The 16,264-nt window shown below is 36.5% G+C and overlaps 5 protein-coding genes across 5 annotated transcripts; 2 read left to right on the top strand and 3 right to left on the bottom strand.

The window, feature by feature from the left end:
* Positions 1-127: 127 nt before the first annotated feature.
* Positions 128-1,129, bottom strand: Tsp_07065 (zinc finger protein). Its single transcript, XM_003380873.1, has 3 exons — positions 863-1,129; positions 544-798; positions 128-481 (listed from the first exon to the last, which is right to left on the bottom strand). The coding sequence occupies exons 1-3, from the start codon at positions 1,127-1,129 to the stop codon at positions 128-130; spliced, it is 876 nt and encodes a 291-aa protein (XP_003380921.1).
* A 2,832-nt stretch (positions 1,130-3,961) lies between these two features.
* Tsp_07064 (putative GTP-binding protein 6) lies at positions 3,962-6,000 on the bottom strand. The gene is made up of 8 exons (XM_003380872.1): positions 5,904-6,000; positions 5,290-5,785; positions 5,141-5,230; positions 4,978-5,086; positions 4,809-4,929; positions 4,503-4,691; positions 4,169-4,451; positions 3,962-4,115 (listed from the first exon to the last, which is right to left on the bottom strand). The coding sequence occupies exons 1-8, from the start codon at positions 5,998-6,000 to the stop codon at positions 3,962-3,964; spliced, it is 1,539 nt and encodes a 512-aa protein (XP_003380920.1).
* Positions 6,001-7,439: 1,439 nt separating this feature from the next.
* Tsp_07063 (putative CBS domain pair) lies at positions 7,440-12,996 on the top strand. The gene is made up of 3 exons (XM_003380871.1): positions 7,440-7,639; positions 9,902-12,090; positions 12,977-12,996. The coding sequence occupies exons 1-3, from the start codon at positions 7,440-7,442 to the stop codon at positions 12,994-12,996; spliced, it is 2,409 nt and encodes an 802-aa protein (XP_003380919.1).
* Positions 12,997-13,834: 838 nt separating this feature from the next.
* On the top strand, positions 13,835-14,274 carry Tsp_07062 (conserved hypothetical protein). Its single transcript, XM_003380870.1, has 2 exons — positions 13,835-13,939; positions 14,206-14,274. Exons 1-2 carry the CDS (start codon positions 13,835-13,837, stop codon positions 14,272-14,274), a joined length of 174 nt encoding a protein of 57 aa, XP_003380918.1.
* Positions 14,275-14,590: 316 nt separating this feature from the next.
* Tsp_07061 (LIM/homeobox protein Lhx5) lies at positions 14,591-15,510 on the bottom strand. Its single transcript, XM_003380869.1, is given in 4 exon segments — positions 14,591-14,623; positions 14,690-15,191; positions 15,315-15,438; positions 15,453-15,510. 4 exon segments carry the CDS (start codon positions 15,508-15,510, stop codon positions 14,591-14,593), a joined length of 717 nt encoding a protein of 238 aa, XP_003380917.1.
* Between the last annotated feature and the right edge of the window lie 754 nt (positions 15,511-16,264).

Here is a 16,264-nt window from a genome sequence, read left to right as displayed (position 1 = left end):
GCCAGCGATCATGAAACAATTATAAATATATGCGAAATTTTTTTTTAAAAAAAGAAAACTTCAATAATTATTTACGCTAATTAGTTACAGGACTGAACTAACGGGGAGAAAATTGCAACCGTGCGTGTTATTTGCTCGACATTGGGTGATGTGGTTCGTTGACTGCCAGTTCTTCTGCTTTAAGCATTTCGTGGAAGGTAGCGTGTCGCTGTTCGTGCAGCTCCAACATTTTTTCATCCTCCACACAACACATGCACTTTTCACACCATTTCAGCGCTTGCTTTTCTTCCGAATCTGCTTCAGAATAATTGTGAATGTTATAACAATGCGTACGCATGACAACCAGGTTCGGAAAGATCAAATGACATGCTCTGCACTTGTAGGCTTCGTTGTTAATTTCACGTGCTTTAGTCGCCATTTCTATAACACCGTAGTTGTCGCCGAACATATCCTCAAGCCGCAGCGTGTTTTCGACCGGTGCCTAATAATGAATTGAAGGCTGTTAATTATAAAATTACCAATAAAAACAAACTGGAACATTACTTTAACGTAAGGTTCGTCATCTTGTTCCTGCGCTAAATGCACTGTAACCGTTGAAGAAGATGGCGATTGGAGAAATCTTCTTGACGGTATAAGCTTCTTCCGCTTTGGTGTTGACTTATACATCATGTAAGGACTGTCGTAAGATCCATTTTCTTCAACACTGGAAAAGTTGTCATTCGTATTCGTAACACCAGTCACCGCTTCGTAAGCACGATCTATTTCTTCAGGTTCTTTCAGATGAGTTTTCAAATGCTTCTACACGTGTACAAATCTTCACTTGATAAACACAACTGTTCCGTGTAAAGTGAAAATCGTTTACCTTCAAATTTCCCTTTAGTCGACAAGCCTTGCTACAAAACGGACAAACATATGGCGTCTCGCCGGTATGTATGCTGCGATGCTCAAATAAATTTGATTTGAACCGGAATGGTTTGTTACATATTTCGCAAACAAACGGTTTCCGATCGGTGTGGACGATCGAGTGCTGCTGCAGTCCTTTGCTTGAGACAAAAATTTTCCCACACGACTGACATTGATGTCCCGATGGTGAACGAGTATCGAGTGTGAATTCAGTCGGAGTTAGCATCTTCACATCAATTTTCTGAAATGTTAAAAAAGAACGTCGTCATAAATCCGTCATGGAATAAAAGAACAAACAACACCGTCAATGGAATGATTAATTGATGACCGCCTGTCTCAAATCAAAATTCATCTAACACTAACAACGCTCATCAACTAATCTGCTGGCAAGTGAACATTTCACAACAACAGTGCAGTTGGGATATGATGAAAAAAGGAGTATCACCAACTTTCAAAATAACATTAAAAAAACTTGCCAAATAAATTTTGACGATATCGTTCTTGAAAAAAAAGCAGGAAATGCCATGGAAACGGCATAACAACGGGAAATTCGAAAGCAGCTTGGCGCATAATACAAAAAGTTAGACTGTAACTAACAGTATACTAGCCCGAAAGATTCTTGATAACTAACAATGTCACCGTATCTCAGTACAGTAAACTATCTCCAGTTGATGAAGATACAAGCAAAATGGCTAAGCTAAAAGTATTTTTTTGGCCACCTAGTAAAGCAATTTAGTTTATATAATGAAAAAGTGAAATCAACCACTATAAAACGAAGTCCTGTTACCAAGGAAAGAATGAAAATAAAAGCACAGTAAGTATTCCCGTTGTGCAGGTAGCACAACAGAAGAAATAAAACTGAACACTATTTTCACCGATTAGTGAAGTAGAATGTTCAATCAGGAACAACCGAAAACAAACTGGACATTATAGAAATAGCACTATGAGAGATATTGAAAAAAAAATATTCAACTGACTGTAGAGTTGAGATGACGTAATACGGATTTCTTGCCAAAGTAAGCTGGAGAAGTCAGAAAGTAAAACTATCGAGCAACTGCCATTAGTGACGCTCTTTCAGTGAATAAGCAAAAGCAATAGGAATGAACAGGGTCGACAATTGATAATCAGGCTCGACATTCGCAAAACTTTTTGACCAATAGAAAAATTGCGAAATAAATAATTCTTTTTGCTTAAAATTTTATATATCGATGAAAAATAACTATTTTATTAAAATTATAAAAATATTTGAAATTTTTTTAACTATTACATTTTTTCAAATCTGTTTTACAAATTTTAATTTCACTATAAAAAAATATAAACATCAATTAACAGTGAAAGGGAAAAATATATAAAAATTATTTAAAGTAAAAATTATACAAAATCGATTGTTAAATCGTTAAATGATTGTAAAAAAAGTAATTAATCGAAAATAGCATAAGTAAAATTAGGTTTACAAATCTATTTTTTTGAAATAAAATCTAAATTGAACTCAAAAAAATTTTTAAAAGCTTTTTCAATAAAAATTTTTTAAAATTTAAATGTGGTCGTAATACTGTAATGGTTACCAAAAATACCAATCGCTTCAAGCACTGTTTGTATAGTAAAAGCAATGGTAAATTTGAACATTTGCAATAACGTTTTTTGGCATTGGTTCTAAAAATAGAATGATTTTTATTTGTATTTGTATAGTTATGTTACAATTTACCATTGAAATCAACTGGTTTAGGTTTTGATAAGTTGCATTGATTGTTTTTTGTTTGTAACGTTTTTAAAGCATTTCTGTTTAACTGATATTGATCATTTTGCACTGTTTTGTAATTTTGTACTGGTGGTATATTTCTTGTATAGAATTTAGTAGAAGTAAATATAAATGAAAAGGGAACGAATTATTTTACCATATTTAATGTATATATTACGCCTTATATGTTTGTATGCGCTGTTTTATTTAATTTTCAATATCTTATTTATTGTAAGTTAAGTCAGTTGGTTTTCATCTTTTATTTCTATAATTTGTACATTTTAATTCGAATTGTAGTGCACTTTGTTTTTTTTGATTCCATTCATTCATTTGTTTTTCAAAAAAAGATTGCTTAACTATGCACATAAGCTGTTGAATAAATGATAGTATTTTTTGTCTTAACTATTTGTTTTGGCGACAGCCAACTTGCAATGCTTGTTTATAGTTGACAGAGGTTGTACGTCATAAAAAATATAAAATCCGTGAACGAAAAATTCTGATGCAGAATGATTTCATGTTTATTTCAATTAGCATTTTTCAAATTCGAAATCCTGCACATGTAGTTTTTGTAGAAATTTGATTTTCACTATTCAGTTCAACACTATTCAACAGTATTGGAAATAATCATCTTTAGCTGTCGTGGCAAGAATGATAATCAATTTTAAGATACATGTTTTTTTTCTAATTTTAGCGTTGTTTTTTGATGTTATCTGCATTATACAGATATGTTGCAACTGTATTCGAAATCAAAATTCGGACCTGGGTAATTGAAATTTCATTGAAGATATGAAGGTATGAGTTGCTTTTCTTAAATTAGCAATCACCGACCTTATTCTTTCTATACATATCTTTCAGTAGAGTTTATAATTTTATGGCTTTTTTTCTAATTGAGTTGTATATGAAAGCTGATTGCATACAGTATTTAATAATTTTCAAGTATTAATTAGATTAATGGGTTATGGCAATATTTGTTATTGTTCAGGTCTAATTTTTCCTATGAATTATTTTTGTTAAGATTACAAAGTGCATATATATATATATATATATATATATATATATATATATTTCTTCTGTATTCCATAAATGAAAAGCAGCTTTACTTATGCGTACTTGCCGTGACCTTCTTCATTGAACTGTAAATCCTGGAGCGCTTTTTTTTTTCATATAATTTGTTTTTTACACTTTTAACTGATAGACAGTATGATAAAGAGTATATACGTGTGAATCTTAAATTTTACTTAACTATAATGTTGTGTACTTCAATATTTGTAATTGAGCATAACTGTTGAAGTAGGATCTTTTTAAGAAAAAAGGAAATATTTATTCTTTATCTTTCACAGGCAGAACTTTGACACAATCGTAGTTTTTTAAAAAAGACTCCAGTTGATATGGACGTAACACGGCTGAAATTAGCATCTTCTGTCCATCTTCACTTGGTACTGCTTGTTTCACTGCAGCTACATTATATAGCTGACTAAAAACATGCATGTGATTAAACTTTTAAATTAACTCAGATAGTTAATATACTTAATATAATCCCCAGTTATAGGCACTTCGAGAGTAACGTGGTGAAAATTGCAAAGATTTAAAATCTCACGCTCGATTTGCATTTTTAACTCATCTATGCCTTCTCCATTCAAACAACTGATCAGTAACGCTTGAGATGCAGTAGAATTGGGAATTTCGTTTAATTTGTCACATTTGTTCCAAACTTCGATGACATGTTCTACGTTAAGCTTATTTAAATTATGAACAACGATCAGACGTTGTGAAAGCCAACTTTCATGACTGCGATCTACCACATGCAGAACTAGATCCTAGAACTTCAATGTAAATCCTATTATATATAATGGTGGCTTACGTGCGTCTACTGAGGAAGCGATTTCTTCCATTGTCGCGTCGAAGCATGGCATCAAGCCCATTGGCAGATCAGAAAAAAATCCTACAGTATCAGCGTACAATACGTCAAGTCGACATGGCAATTGACCATGATGGACGGTGACGTCCAGTGTTGCGAAAAATCGATCTTCGCTTGATATTCGTCTATCTTCTGTAAGTTGATGAATTAAGGTACTTTTTCCTGCATGAATTTTTATCCCGTAAGTTTTTGAAATTTACTTAACTACTGCTTTTTTAAAAGTGCCAGGTTTAATAATTGAAAAGTTACCTGCATTTGTATAACCAATTACTGCTATCATAGGGCATTGTTTACGGCGGGTATTTTGACGCAGGTAATGTCGCTGTGTTTTCAGTTTATCCAATTTCCCACGAATTGCAATTTCTTGTTCCTGAAAGAATTTTCCCACAGCTTAACAAATTAAATTGACAAGAAATACGTCAAGCAGTTTTCGCCGTTTTTTGTCTGGCATTTTCATCTGTAAAGCGCCCAGTTTTACAGCTTCTTTCAAATCAATTTCACCATTAATGTATGGTTGAAGCCGTTCTCTGAATGGAAAGAATTATTTCCATGTGTAAAAGTATTTTAATTAGTAAGCTCACTTCATGTAAGCAAGTTCCGCAAGTGCGGCTTGCAATTTTGCCTCTTTGCTAATTGCATAGTGTTTGAAAATTTGTAGTGCAACAGTATACCTGAAAATTTCGTACTGTAATTTTGATTTTGTGCAGTATATATCGGTCTTAGATCTTACCGATCGTAAACTGGCATTTTAAATGCACATGACAAATAGAAGTGTTGAATTGGAGTTAAGCGAGCAACATTCAAAAACACACCGTCGCGGTGATGCAGATTTGTAAAATATGAAATCAGTTCTTCAATAGTTCCTTTTCCCAGAATGGACGGTCTTGATCGGTTAACTTTGACATATCTTTCATAAACACCAGCCACATTCCATCCTGGAACTGACTTTACAAGCTGCAGTGCTTCCTGTTCAAGCGATTCGTTGCTGGTGGCAAGCCGGAGCAAGTCTGGTTTGGGAACTTTCGGTTGAAGTACAAACAGTGCTTTTTTCACTCCTTGCAAAGGCACGTCCAACTTCCTTTGTAAATCGCGATAATCTTCTAAAGGTAGTATCGCTGGCAGATCGTCATCTTTATGAATAGATTTGCTCGAATTTAAACGATTGTAGCTAATAGGTGTATGCTGAATTTGGCGAATGAATATTCTGACAGCCATTGGCAGGGTGGCTGAAAGATCTAAGATGTAAATTTGAATTTTATAATATATTGACTGTTGTATACGTGTTCCACAAGCCCTGCAACTATTGTGAATAAGTTTAGCAATAAAATGCTTTAAGTGACATACGATGGTCACCAACAAAACCGTTAATTTGAAGATGAAAGCATAATAATAAGTGAAATTGTTGATTTAACAACCTTGTACTATACATATACATATACATATATATATAGTGATCGTGTAGGTCATTTAAAGTACAGTTACAGTTGTTTTTTTTTAATTTCAGAAGTCTGAAATTCAGTTGTTCCATGCAGTAAAGTTAAAAAATAGCCACACAACTTCGTATGGTGTACTACAAAAATGCTTATTTACAATTAGTCAACGTTTTATTAACATCTCCAGTGCAATGTATCATGGTAAGATTAACAATTTTACATTATTTTATAAAAAATAAGTTTTCGAAACAAATTGAATGAAACAGTCACGCAGATACGAAATTAAATCTTTTACATTATGAAATTGTTTTGCATATGGAGCACATTGTGCACTTAGGTTTGGCTGGCATGAATAATATGAATATTTCTCCTGGTTTGTGTAAAATGATATACAAATTATTCTTTTGGAAAGTATAAAATACTGTTTAACTTGAGTAAAGTTTTTCAACTTGAGTTATTATAGATGAATAAGTAGACTTACAGCACTTAAATGTTTAAACGAACTATGAACAGTTCAGTTTCTTATTCTTGACGCTTCGAAATTGAAACCTGTTTTACGTAGTGACAGTATGACATCGAAAATCAAGAACGACCCTTTATTTTGTTTTACTAAAATTAAGCTATCAAAGAATACTGAAGTGATTTTGAAATATTAAATAAACTGTAATTATTATTGCTTAATTAAAGTTTATAAATTAACACGAGAAATTAATACACGTGAGCATATAATGATTAAATGATGAGAAAAATGCGTTTAACATTATAGTAAAGTTAGTTGATTAAATTGTGATACTTTTTTCCATTGTTTAAAATAAGTTTATTATGTTTTTATTACTTATTGTTAATTATTTAATTATTTTACTTTGAGAAAGCATAGCATGTGAATTTAGTTTTTTTAAATTGATTTACTGGTTGTATTTGTTTTTTAACGGAACTATAAAGCAAATTAAGCGTAATGATGGTGACTTGAAATTTTCTGTTGACTATATTGTCAACGATAGCTTACTAATGATCACTTTGTCATGATAATCTTTTCTTTACTTTGATACTGCATTACGCGCCCTTGTAATATGTGATGTCGTTACTTAGCTCTAATAGCATAATATCTGTTATTTTTGCATGTTTTAATGTATTTTCCCTTGATTTTATGTAGAATCAAAGAGAATTTATATGATAATTTGAAACTATTTTAAGAAAAAGGAAATGTTACGCGATAACTTTAAAACGTTTTACTTCTGTTTTTTTATGAGAATGTGAAATTTTTGTAATTCACTGAAAAAATTGAAATATAGAAGTAAAAAAATTATCTAGGTAAATTTTTAAGGTGTGGTTGCCGAGGCGAACAGTATGATTTTTCGCGGGATTTGCGACAATTGAACCTAAACATCTGAAATACGATCATCGGGCGCGTAGTTATTGAATACATTGTTGGTTCGGTTGGCGTGCTATGCGATTGGCTTTATTTTATTTCTTCATATACTTAATTGGCACTACTTTTGGAAAAAATGCATGTGATTGTGACGCTTTGAATGAAATCATCCGTCGTCAAGCGGACAGCCGTTCCCAGGCATGCGTTTGCGATGATTCAGACGAGCCTATTTTGATTGGACTTCGAATAGATGCATACGAAACGGTCGTCTCTTGCGAGTAGGTTTTTTTATTTAAACTTGTTTAAATATTTTCCTTTCTGTGCTGCTGATTCGATAAAGTTTTGCTGATGTTTTCAAATTTGACAAACAACTTGTTTATTAATTAATTAATTTTTTTTGATGAAGCTATCCTTGTTTCATATTCATTTTCTTGATAAGTTTGTTCAGATGCAAAATTGATTTCCAGTTTTTCGACAGTAGTGGCCGCGCGTTTATTTATTTGAAAATTTGCTATTGACATTCTAACCAAGTCACTCCCTGGAGGTAATGACCATGTTAGCTAATTTTGCTGCAGCACAGCATTGTATTTCTGTTTTTTCTTCGTATTTTGCGCATCTAAATTAGTTTCATCCGTTATAAAGCATGAAAAATTTGGTAGCGAAGCGAAGTTCCAATAAAAACTGGTCATATATTTGAAAAGGCAAACTTTGATCATTCATCGCATTTATTCACGAATTACTACTCTTCTCTCGTTTCCCCCTCTCTTCTCAGCATGTCGGCTGTCAGACAGCAGTTGGCCCGATGGCATGTTTCACATTTTATTGACTTTTCTCATAAGTGAACGTCGAAGCATAATCTCCAAGATTTTTTGAGCAAATAATCACCGAGAGGAACATCTCTTCGTATAGATGTTGTGCAGAACTACCTTTGGCGTTTTGAAAATTCAGCTGGATACTTAATTTTCGTTCATTTTTTAAAGCAAAAGCAAAACTTTTGTACTATTGTTGAGCATCATTTGAATTTGTTCATCACTTTATAAATTGCAAATATAAATTTCATATTAAGATGTTATCACTTTTAAAACATCACATCTTCCTGCTTATCATTTCAATTAAATTATAACGTAACAGTCAAATATACATTTTAATTGCTGACCTGATTGCAACATTGTCGATCACTGATGCACATTAATTTACGTCATTGATTCTTTTATTGTCTGCATTTCAATACTTGACGTAAATAAACAGCGCAATGTAGAAATGTTGGGAAAATATTTGACATCAAAGTAGTAACTATTAGTAGAACGATTAATAATTGACAAAAAAAAACAACAACATTATTTAATTAAAAAAAATTTTTTAATGTATGAATTCGGATGCAGAATTGAATAAAATATTTTTTTTAAATAAAGCAGAGTCCGTTTGAATGATATTGTTGTTATTGCTTTTCAACGATGCGTGATTTAAGTGCGTGCAGGAAATAACGTTTTCATTGAAAACGTTTGATTTTTGAACTCATTAAAATTTGTACTTAAAATTGATTGTAGTTTTATTTGTTATCATTTATTGCGAAAAGTTTATTTATGCAATTTTTTTGCTTTTTGTTATCCAGAATTTCAGCTATGTAAAAATTATTATTTATATGGACTCAAAGTTTATTATTATATTTTTTTAAAAAATAAACTGATAATGTTAATCCGTTTAATGTACAGGTTAAATTTTTTTTCCTTCGTTGGCAGAGTTACTGTAAACTTCTAGTTATCTTCAAGTTTTGCAAACTGTTAATTTTTGAAATGTTTTTTTTGCAGTAATGAAGTTTCTGTGGAGTAATTCTACAAAACGTTTTTTTTATTTTCCCAAGCAAACACTCTCTGATGCTTTATTTATTATTTTCTTTTTTGTATTATTTCATTTAAATTTAGATTTCATGAAAATTAATTGTTTTTTTTTTGTTTTTCACAGCTCCGCCGTATCAGATCGGTAAGTGATGGGTGTTGTGTTATGTGTTGTGCTTTTTGTTATTGAGCATGTTTTTTCAGGATTGCATGATTTGAATGCATAATAATATATAATTATAAAAAAAACAGTTTGGCAGTTAAATGTTTGACGTGGAAATTGGCAGCTTTTCATTCAAAAATGAACCAATATTAACTAATATTCAAACTGCAGGTTTTTCAATTAATACTACTCGTTGTGTGGTTAACTTGTCGCTGTTTATTGTTACAACTATGTACGTGTTTGCGGGCTTGAATTGTAATAATAATAAGAATATGAGAATGACAGCATTTTTGATAATTTCAACTGATAATTAATGGTCGGTCAATATACAATTGATGCATGCGTTGTTTGTTGTGTAAGATTGCGTTTGTTGCGATTTGAAAAAGCAGCATTGTCGACGAAAGAAATCATCTATCTGAGCGTGAAGATTTGGAAGTTGAATTGTGATAAAGGAATGTGGATTTAAAGTTGCTTTAATTTTTTTTGGGTTTTGTTTACACTGAGTGATTTTCATTTATTCAGAAAGTATGTTGTTGTTGTAGTTCGCCTGGTCAGTTGACAGTGCAGGCAGATGTTGCGGTCAGAATCCGACTGTTTGGCCGCAACATGCTGAAAGTGAACACCATTCTACTGACTGAAAGTGAGACCGAGTGCATCGATGATGGCGTACTGTATACCCCCAGTCAGGAATTTGATCCTTTTGATCCGGAGTCGATAACGTTTTCGTTGACGTTCACCAAAGCTCCTGTGATCTATTACGTCTGCTTCGGCTGGAATGTTGCCGGTTCCAATTTGTTGAATCAGTCGATCACGGTCGGTGAGACCGTGCACCAGGGCCGCAAGGAGTTCCAGCGCATCTCCGTTGTGCGCAAGCCCAAGGTCTACTACATGCCGTTGCCGTTGCAGATTTGCGTGCTGATGTTGTTGTTGGTGATGTCCGGCTTGTTCAGCGGCTTGAATTTGGGTCTGATGACGTTGGACAAGACAGACTTGCGCATCATATTAAAATGCGGCGACAAGCAGGAACGGAAATTTGCCGAAAAAATCTACCCCATTCGTAAAAAGGGAAATTATTTGCTTTGCTCTTTGCTTTTGGGCAACGTGATTGTGAACAGCGCGATCAGCATCTTGTTCGACGATCTCACCAGCGGCGTCATTGCTCTGGTCATCTCGTCGTTGGGTATTGTAATTTTTGGGGAAATTTTGCCCCAGGCAATTTGCAGCAGGTACGGTCTGGCGGTCGGCGCTTACACGGTCGTGATGACGAGATTTTTTATGCTTTTGACCGCACCGTTGAGTTGGCCAATTTCGAAAATTTTGGACAAGTGCCTCGGCGAGGAGGTCGGCCAGATTTACAACAAGGAACGTTTGTTGGAGCTGATTCGACTGTCCAAAGAGGGCAAGGCTGGCGATCTGCGCGACTGCCAAGAGGTGCAGATTGTGACCGGTGCGTTGGAATTGGCGCGCAAGACGGTGAGCGACGTGATGACCAACATCAGGGATGTGTTCATGTTGTCGTCGGACGTGGTGCTCACGCCGACCGCGGTCAACGACATCGTCCGGGCCGGCTACACGAGGATCCCGGTTTTCGAGGGCCAGAACCGTGACGCGGTGATTAGCATATTGAATGTCAAAGATTTGGCGTTGCTCGATCCGGAAGATTTGATCCCGTTGAGAAATGTGTGCAAGTTTTACCAACATCCTGTTCGCTTTGTTCTCGAAGACACTCCGCTCAGTGTGATGCTCGAAGAATTCAAGCAGGGTCATTATCACATGGCTTTGGTGCAGCGAATTGTGGACGACGGCGAGTCGGATCCGATGTACGAAGTGGTCGGTCTGGTCACTCTGGAAGACATAATCGAAGAGATCATCCAAGCCGAAATTATGGACGAGTTCGACGTGATTCGACAGCGGCGTCGTGCGGTCCACCGTCCGAAGAGTGTGTTCATCGGCGTCGAGGCACTGGACGGCACTGGTCTGGCACCGGATGTGGAACCGTACGCCGTCAGTCCGCAGCTGTCTCTGGCCGCCTACCAGTATTTGTCGACCACGTTCACGGCGTTCAGCGAGCAGTTGATGAGCCGGTCGGTGTTCGACCGCTTGTTGGCCCATCACACGGTCCACTGCGGGGCACCGGACCAATACGACCCGTGGAAATTGCTCTACCAGAAGGACCAGCAGTCGGATTTGTTCGTTCTGATGCTGGAGGGCAGGGCCCAGGTGCGGATCGGTCGCACGGACATGCTGTTCGACGCCGGACCGTTCCACCACTTCGGATACGAGGCGCTGGCGCCTCTGGCCGAAGCGGCCAACGCCGCCTCGGGCCGAGCCCAGTGCTGGAACGACGGCATGTCGTTGTTGACGGCGTCGAAATTCACGCCCGACTACACGGTTCGCGTCGACCGGGACGTGGTCTTCTTCCACCTCAGGGCCGAACAGTATTTGAACGCTCTGCTGGCGACGATGGTCGAGCGGGGCCAGAGTCCACCGGCCAGCAGGCCGATCGTCAACAGCAGCATGCCCGACGTGTCGCACCATCAGAATCAGGATAAGAAGAAGAAATATTCCAGCTCTGCCCAGGCTGGTGGGCGTGGTCGTTTGGGTTCGTCGTCGTTCAGCCGATCTTCGCCGGAACTCGAAGACTACGTGCTCAACGGCAATCACCAGCAATTGACCATAGATGTCCACAATGCTGACCATCCTCTTTGTCAGGACAGCGGTCGTGGTGGTGGTGAGGACGGCAACAAAGTTGTCAAAGAAGAAAAAGATCAAGAAAAAGAACAAGAAGAGTCGGGTAAAAAGCGTTTGGAAAAGCATCAATAGTAGTAGTTAGTAGTAACTCTGTTGAAAGCACTACCTGCTTACTAACTGTTAATACTTGCACGCACCAAGAGTCGTCGGTTTATGAGTAGCGAGTCACTCTGTTTTGCGCGCTTTTTTATATTCAAATTTTTGTTGTTGTTGTCGTTGTTGTTAGCCACTGCTGTTGAAATTATTGTTGTCATTGTTTGTTTGGCGACCGAGGCAAAAAAATTTACATTTTTACCAAACCGATTTTTTAATTGTTTCAATACGATTCGACGTTTAGTATTTCGCTTTACCACTTTATAGACAGGCAGACGCGTTGATTGAATTCGTTTTTACTCATTTCTTTTTTTTCTTCTATCTAGTCAACGTTGATTGCGTGATTTGTTTGTTACAAATTGATCATCACTAGTTGATCAATTTTTTCTCGTAAAGGAGAGAAATTGTTACAAGAAAGTTTTGTTTATTTATGAACATTTTTCACAACAACAACAGAACAATGACTACGACGATGTGTGTGTATTTTTTAAAAATATTTTATATTTGAATGATGAAAAATTAATAAAAACGTGTTTTCTATCACAGACAACGATGACAGACGGAGAAGTTGAGGAAAAAATAAGTTGCGGTTCATTTCGCCGCCGCTGTTGGTGGTGAATCGGCCGTGCAGACGGCTAATGAACCGGCCACGCGCAGGGCGTAATTTTTCCTCTCGTTTTCGCGGATCCAATTGCAAAGATGCTTCAGGCGTCGTTCTTTGGAACGGCGATTTTGGAACCACACCTTAAAATTTGAAAAAAAATTTTTTTTAGAATTATGTCTCTGCTTTTGAAAATTCGTCAAAAATGCAAATTTTTACATTAATAATAAAATCGGAAATTTAAATTTTCAAAAATTAACATTTTTTCTTAAAAAATTCCAGTAAAATATTCATTTTTTTGTTATTCGAAAATTAAGTTTAAATTTTACTACTGTACGTCAGATTTGAATTGCATACCAGTTTTACCATAATGAGAATCAAGTAATTCTTTTCCATTTGTAGAAACTTTTTAAGTAGGTCATTTTGAAAAATTTCAAAAAATAATTGAAAAAATATTTTTTTAATTATCATTTCGTCGATTGTTTGAATTTTGAAATTGGAAATTTTTTTCGATGTTATGAAATTTTAACTTTTTTTTTAAATTTTCAAATGATACCTTTTTAATCATTTTTGAAAACTGCGATCGTACTGTGTTGATAAATCTATATATATTATACGGTTGGTTTGATAGTGCTTGTTTGTGTTGCGTTGAAGAATAGTCAAATTTATTCATGAAAAACAACCAACTTTGAATTTAAGTGAATGAACAGATTCAGCTCTATTGTGAAATGTTTTTCAATGTTGTTCGAATTTGAATTTGAATCATGAAAATTGTCCAATGACATTTTCAAAAGTGAAATGCTAATTAGTTATTGTTGTTGTTGTTGTTGGCAATCACTGTTGGCATCGGTGTGGTCGCAGATGGATTTTGACGTTGGTGTCACAAAAGCGACCAGATGGTCTGGGAAATGTTCACAAGGTGAAGCAGTGGGGATCGATGGAATTGCGCGATTCCACGACATCGACTCCCACAATAGCCACAGTACACCTGTCGGTTCGTCGAAGGCAATCGGAAGGTTAATAAAAATTAATGACCGCGGACCCTGTTCTGATTGAGGACGTGGAAAACAATGAAGCCGACTTCATCTCTACTTGCACAAGTTTAAAGCTAATGATAAAGCGCCGGATCAATATAGTCGACTAACACTGGACGTGCGTGGATCTGACCGGCTCGCCCTTTGCCAAACTGATCCATCCGATTTGGTTTGGCTTCGATTGGTAAATTTACATCATCACTCACGTTCACTGGGCCGGCCAACCCAGAAAGCACAGGTAGGACAGACGACAATTATTATTATTTTGATCGATTTTCATTTTTCATTGTCAAATTTATTAATAATTTTCATTTAATTATTGAAAAAAACAACAACAATAAAAACATTTGCACAATTTTCTTCAAAGGCTATCCGAAAGGTTGTTCGACCTTCTGCATTATCTCATAGGTTCTTTCCCATCATAGCTCATCGATAATGACAAAACAAAATTTCGCCCTTTTTTGTCTCATTTTTTTGAATGTCCTTGCCGAAGAAAATGATTGATCGAAATGAGAATTTATTTATTTATTTCCTAATTAATACTTTTTCATCTACATTTTTGTTATTTTTCCCACTTTTGAACTTTTTTGATTGTGTGGAAATTTTTGAAAAGAAAATGTGTAAAATTGTGAGCGCATTTATCAAAAACAGACCGATGGCAAAAGAGATGGACGATTTTGTTTCACGATCTTCAATTGACCCAGTTTTGATCGAATCATTACTGTACAAAGTCATTTACATAAATCCATTATTCAAGTACGAATTTTCGAAAAAAAACAATTGAACTGCAAATGTTTACACGCATGCGTGTGCGTATATTTGGGGTGAAAATGAAATACTCGCTGGCTTACCTGTATAACTCGCATGGTGAGTCCAGTGTCCAAGGCGAGTTTGGCTCTGGCGTGTTTGGTTGGTTTGGGGGTTTTGGTGAACGCTTCACTGAGCATCTGCAGTTGAAACGGTTTGATAGTGGTACGCGGTCCTCTTCGTTTCAGCAGACCGGACAGGCTGTTCTCGTCGTTCGGATCTTCGGCCGTGTCGTCTTTCACAACGACCGGAACCGCGGCGCACTCAGGGTTGGGCGTGGTCCGCGGCGATTCGCCCGGCGCCGTCCGACAAGAAGCCCTGACCGGCACCGTCTGTTCCGCACGTTCCTTGTACGCGTGCGAGGAACAGTAGAGCTTCTGCGAACAAGGATCGAAGCGCATCTTGTCACCAGGACGTAGTGGTTGGTTGCATATTTGGCAACAGTGACAGTGGACGTGGCAAAGCGAGTCGGTGCCGTGCTTGTAGACCATGTCGATTGGCGACACACCGCCGCCGCATACGAAACACTTGTACGGACTGAACAGTCTGGAAAGGGAAGGATTTTTCGAAATTGTACCCTTTTTCTGCTGGCTTATTTGTCTGCTTTTTACAACAACTGACCTGTAATAGTCGGTTTTACAGTAGGTGTTTCCGCATTTTAAGAAACACCTCTCCGACAGTTGTTGGTCACAGTGTGCACAGCGGACGCAGTTTTCGTGTCGCTTTTCCGCCGAATCACCAATATGCGCATAAAATCGATCCGTGATTGGTGATCCGCAAAAAGCGCAGTCGCCTGTAGATGTAAACTGCTGCGTTGTGTTGGAATTTGCAATTCGATCTTGGGATTGTCTGTTGGGCGGTTCATTTTCACTGTGGTGCATTGTTTGCCGTGTTGGACGGCAACTGGCGCCAGTCAGTGTTCGACTTTGATTCTTTCAACACGGCAAAGCTGTGCTTGGTGCTTGCTTGGTCGCTTCTGATTGGCGAACAACCGTGACAGCTTGCTTAAGTATTAATGGAGAAAAGCCGCTCGTGTCCGCAGGATCGAACGTTTCACGTTTCAGCCGACGTGATTTAGCCTCCCTCTACTGTATGTCGTCTTGAAGGACGACAATATGGTTCGGTCAGGTTGACGCCAGGGCGGCGCTTTTTATTTCGCTTCATTTTGTTCAACTTTCTATATTGTTTTATACATTTAAGTTGATGTTTATTGATCAATCAATCAATTATTTATTTATCTATTCTGATCTGCTTCATCTTGTATGAATGAAATTGAAGTTTTATGGCTGTTGGACTGCTTTCTTGGGTTTGCTTTGCAAAGATCAACTCTGTCCAACTTTTGTAAGAGTAATTTTTGTGAGAGAGAGAGAGAAGCTGTGAGGCTATTTTGTTTAGACAAATCTTATTTTATGTTTACTACATTGAATTTACAAAAGAATAGTCAATAAGGGTTTTTTTATTAATATACTTTTGGAAAGTATGATGGATGGATGGTATGGTGAGATTTATTTGTTTTTGTTGTGCAAAACTATTCTCAAGTGATATGTAAAAATAAGATTTACAATTGTGTAGACATGATTTTTCTGTGAAATTTTATACAACTGCGGCGGTTGTGTTTT

Source organism: Trichinella spiralis (genome assembly GCF_000181795.1).
Source record: "Trichinella spiralis strain ISS 195 chromosome Unknown Scfld2, whole genome shotgun sequence".
Classification (NCBI taxonomy): Eukaryota; Metazoa; Nematoda; class Enoplea; order Trichinellida; family Trichinellidae; genus Trichinella; species Trichinella spiralis.
The sequence above is the reverse complement of the archived record's forward strand: the minus strand, read 5'-3'. Positions and strand labels throughout refer to the sequence as shown.

Bases quoted from the DNA above. Each gene is read 5' to 3' on its own strand.
- Tsp_07064 (XM_003380872.1), bottom strand. From the start codon at position 6,000: ATGTATATGTATATGTATAGTACAAGGTTGTTAAATCAACAATTTCAC. The intron at 5,231-5,289 runs GTAAGATCTAAG...CGAAATTTTCAG, and splicing joins AAAATGCCAGTTTACGATCG to GTATACTGTTGCACTACAAA. The intron at 5,087-5,140 runs GTGAGCTTACTA...CTTTCCATTCAG, and splicing joins GCGGAACTTGCTTACATGAA to AGAACGGCTTCAACCATACA.
- Tsp_07061 (XM_003380869.1), bottom strand. From the start codon at position 15,510: ATGAACCGCCCAACAGACAATCCCAAGATCGAATTGCAAATTCCAACA. The intron at 15,192-15,314 runs GTGTTTCTTAAA...TTCCCTTTCCAG, and splicing joins GACCAACAACTGTCGGAGAG to ACTGTTCAGTCCGTACAAGT. The intron at 14,624-14,689 runs GTAAGCCAGCGA...AAACATTTGCAG, and splicing joins TCACCATGCGAGTTATACAG to TTCAATTGTTTTTTTTCGAA.
- Tsp_07063 (XM_003380871.1), top strand. From the start codon at position 7,440: ATGCGATTGGCTTTATTTTATTTCTTCATATACTTAATTGGCACTACT. The intron at 7,640-9,901 runs GTAGGTTTTTTT...TTGTTGTTGTAG, and splicing joins GAAACGGTCGTCTCTTGCGA to TTCGCCTGGTCAGTTGACAG. The intron at 12,091-12,976 runs GTGAGGACGGCA...AATTTTTTTTAG, and splicing joins GGACAGCGGTCGTGGTGGTG to AATTATGTCTCTGCTTTTGA.
- Tsp_07065 (XM_003380873.1), bottom strand. From the start codon at position 1,129: ATGCTAACTCCGACTGAATTCACACTCGATACTCGTTCACCATCGGGA. The intron at 799-862 runs GTAAACGATTTT...GTACACGTGTAG, and splicing joins GACTAAAGGGAAATTTGAAG to AAGCATTTGAAAACTCATCT. The intron at 482-543 runs GTAATGTTCCAG...ATTCATTATTAG, and splicing joins ATGACGAACCTTACGTTAAA to GCACCGGTCGAAAACACGCT.
- Tsp_07062 (XM_003380870.1), top strand. From the start codon at position 13,835: ATGACCGCGGACCCTGTTCTGATTGAGGACGTGGAAAACAATGAAGCC. The intron at 13,940-14,205 runs GTCGACTAACAC...TTTTCTTCAAAG, and splicing joins TAAAGCGCCGGATCAATATA to GCTATCCGAAAGGTTGTTCG.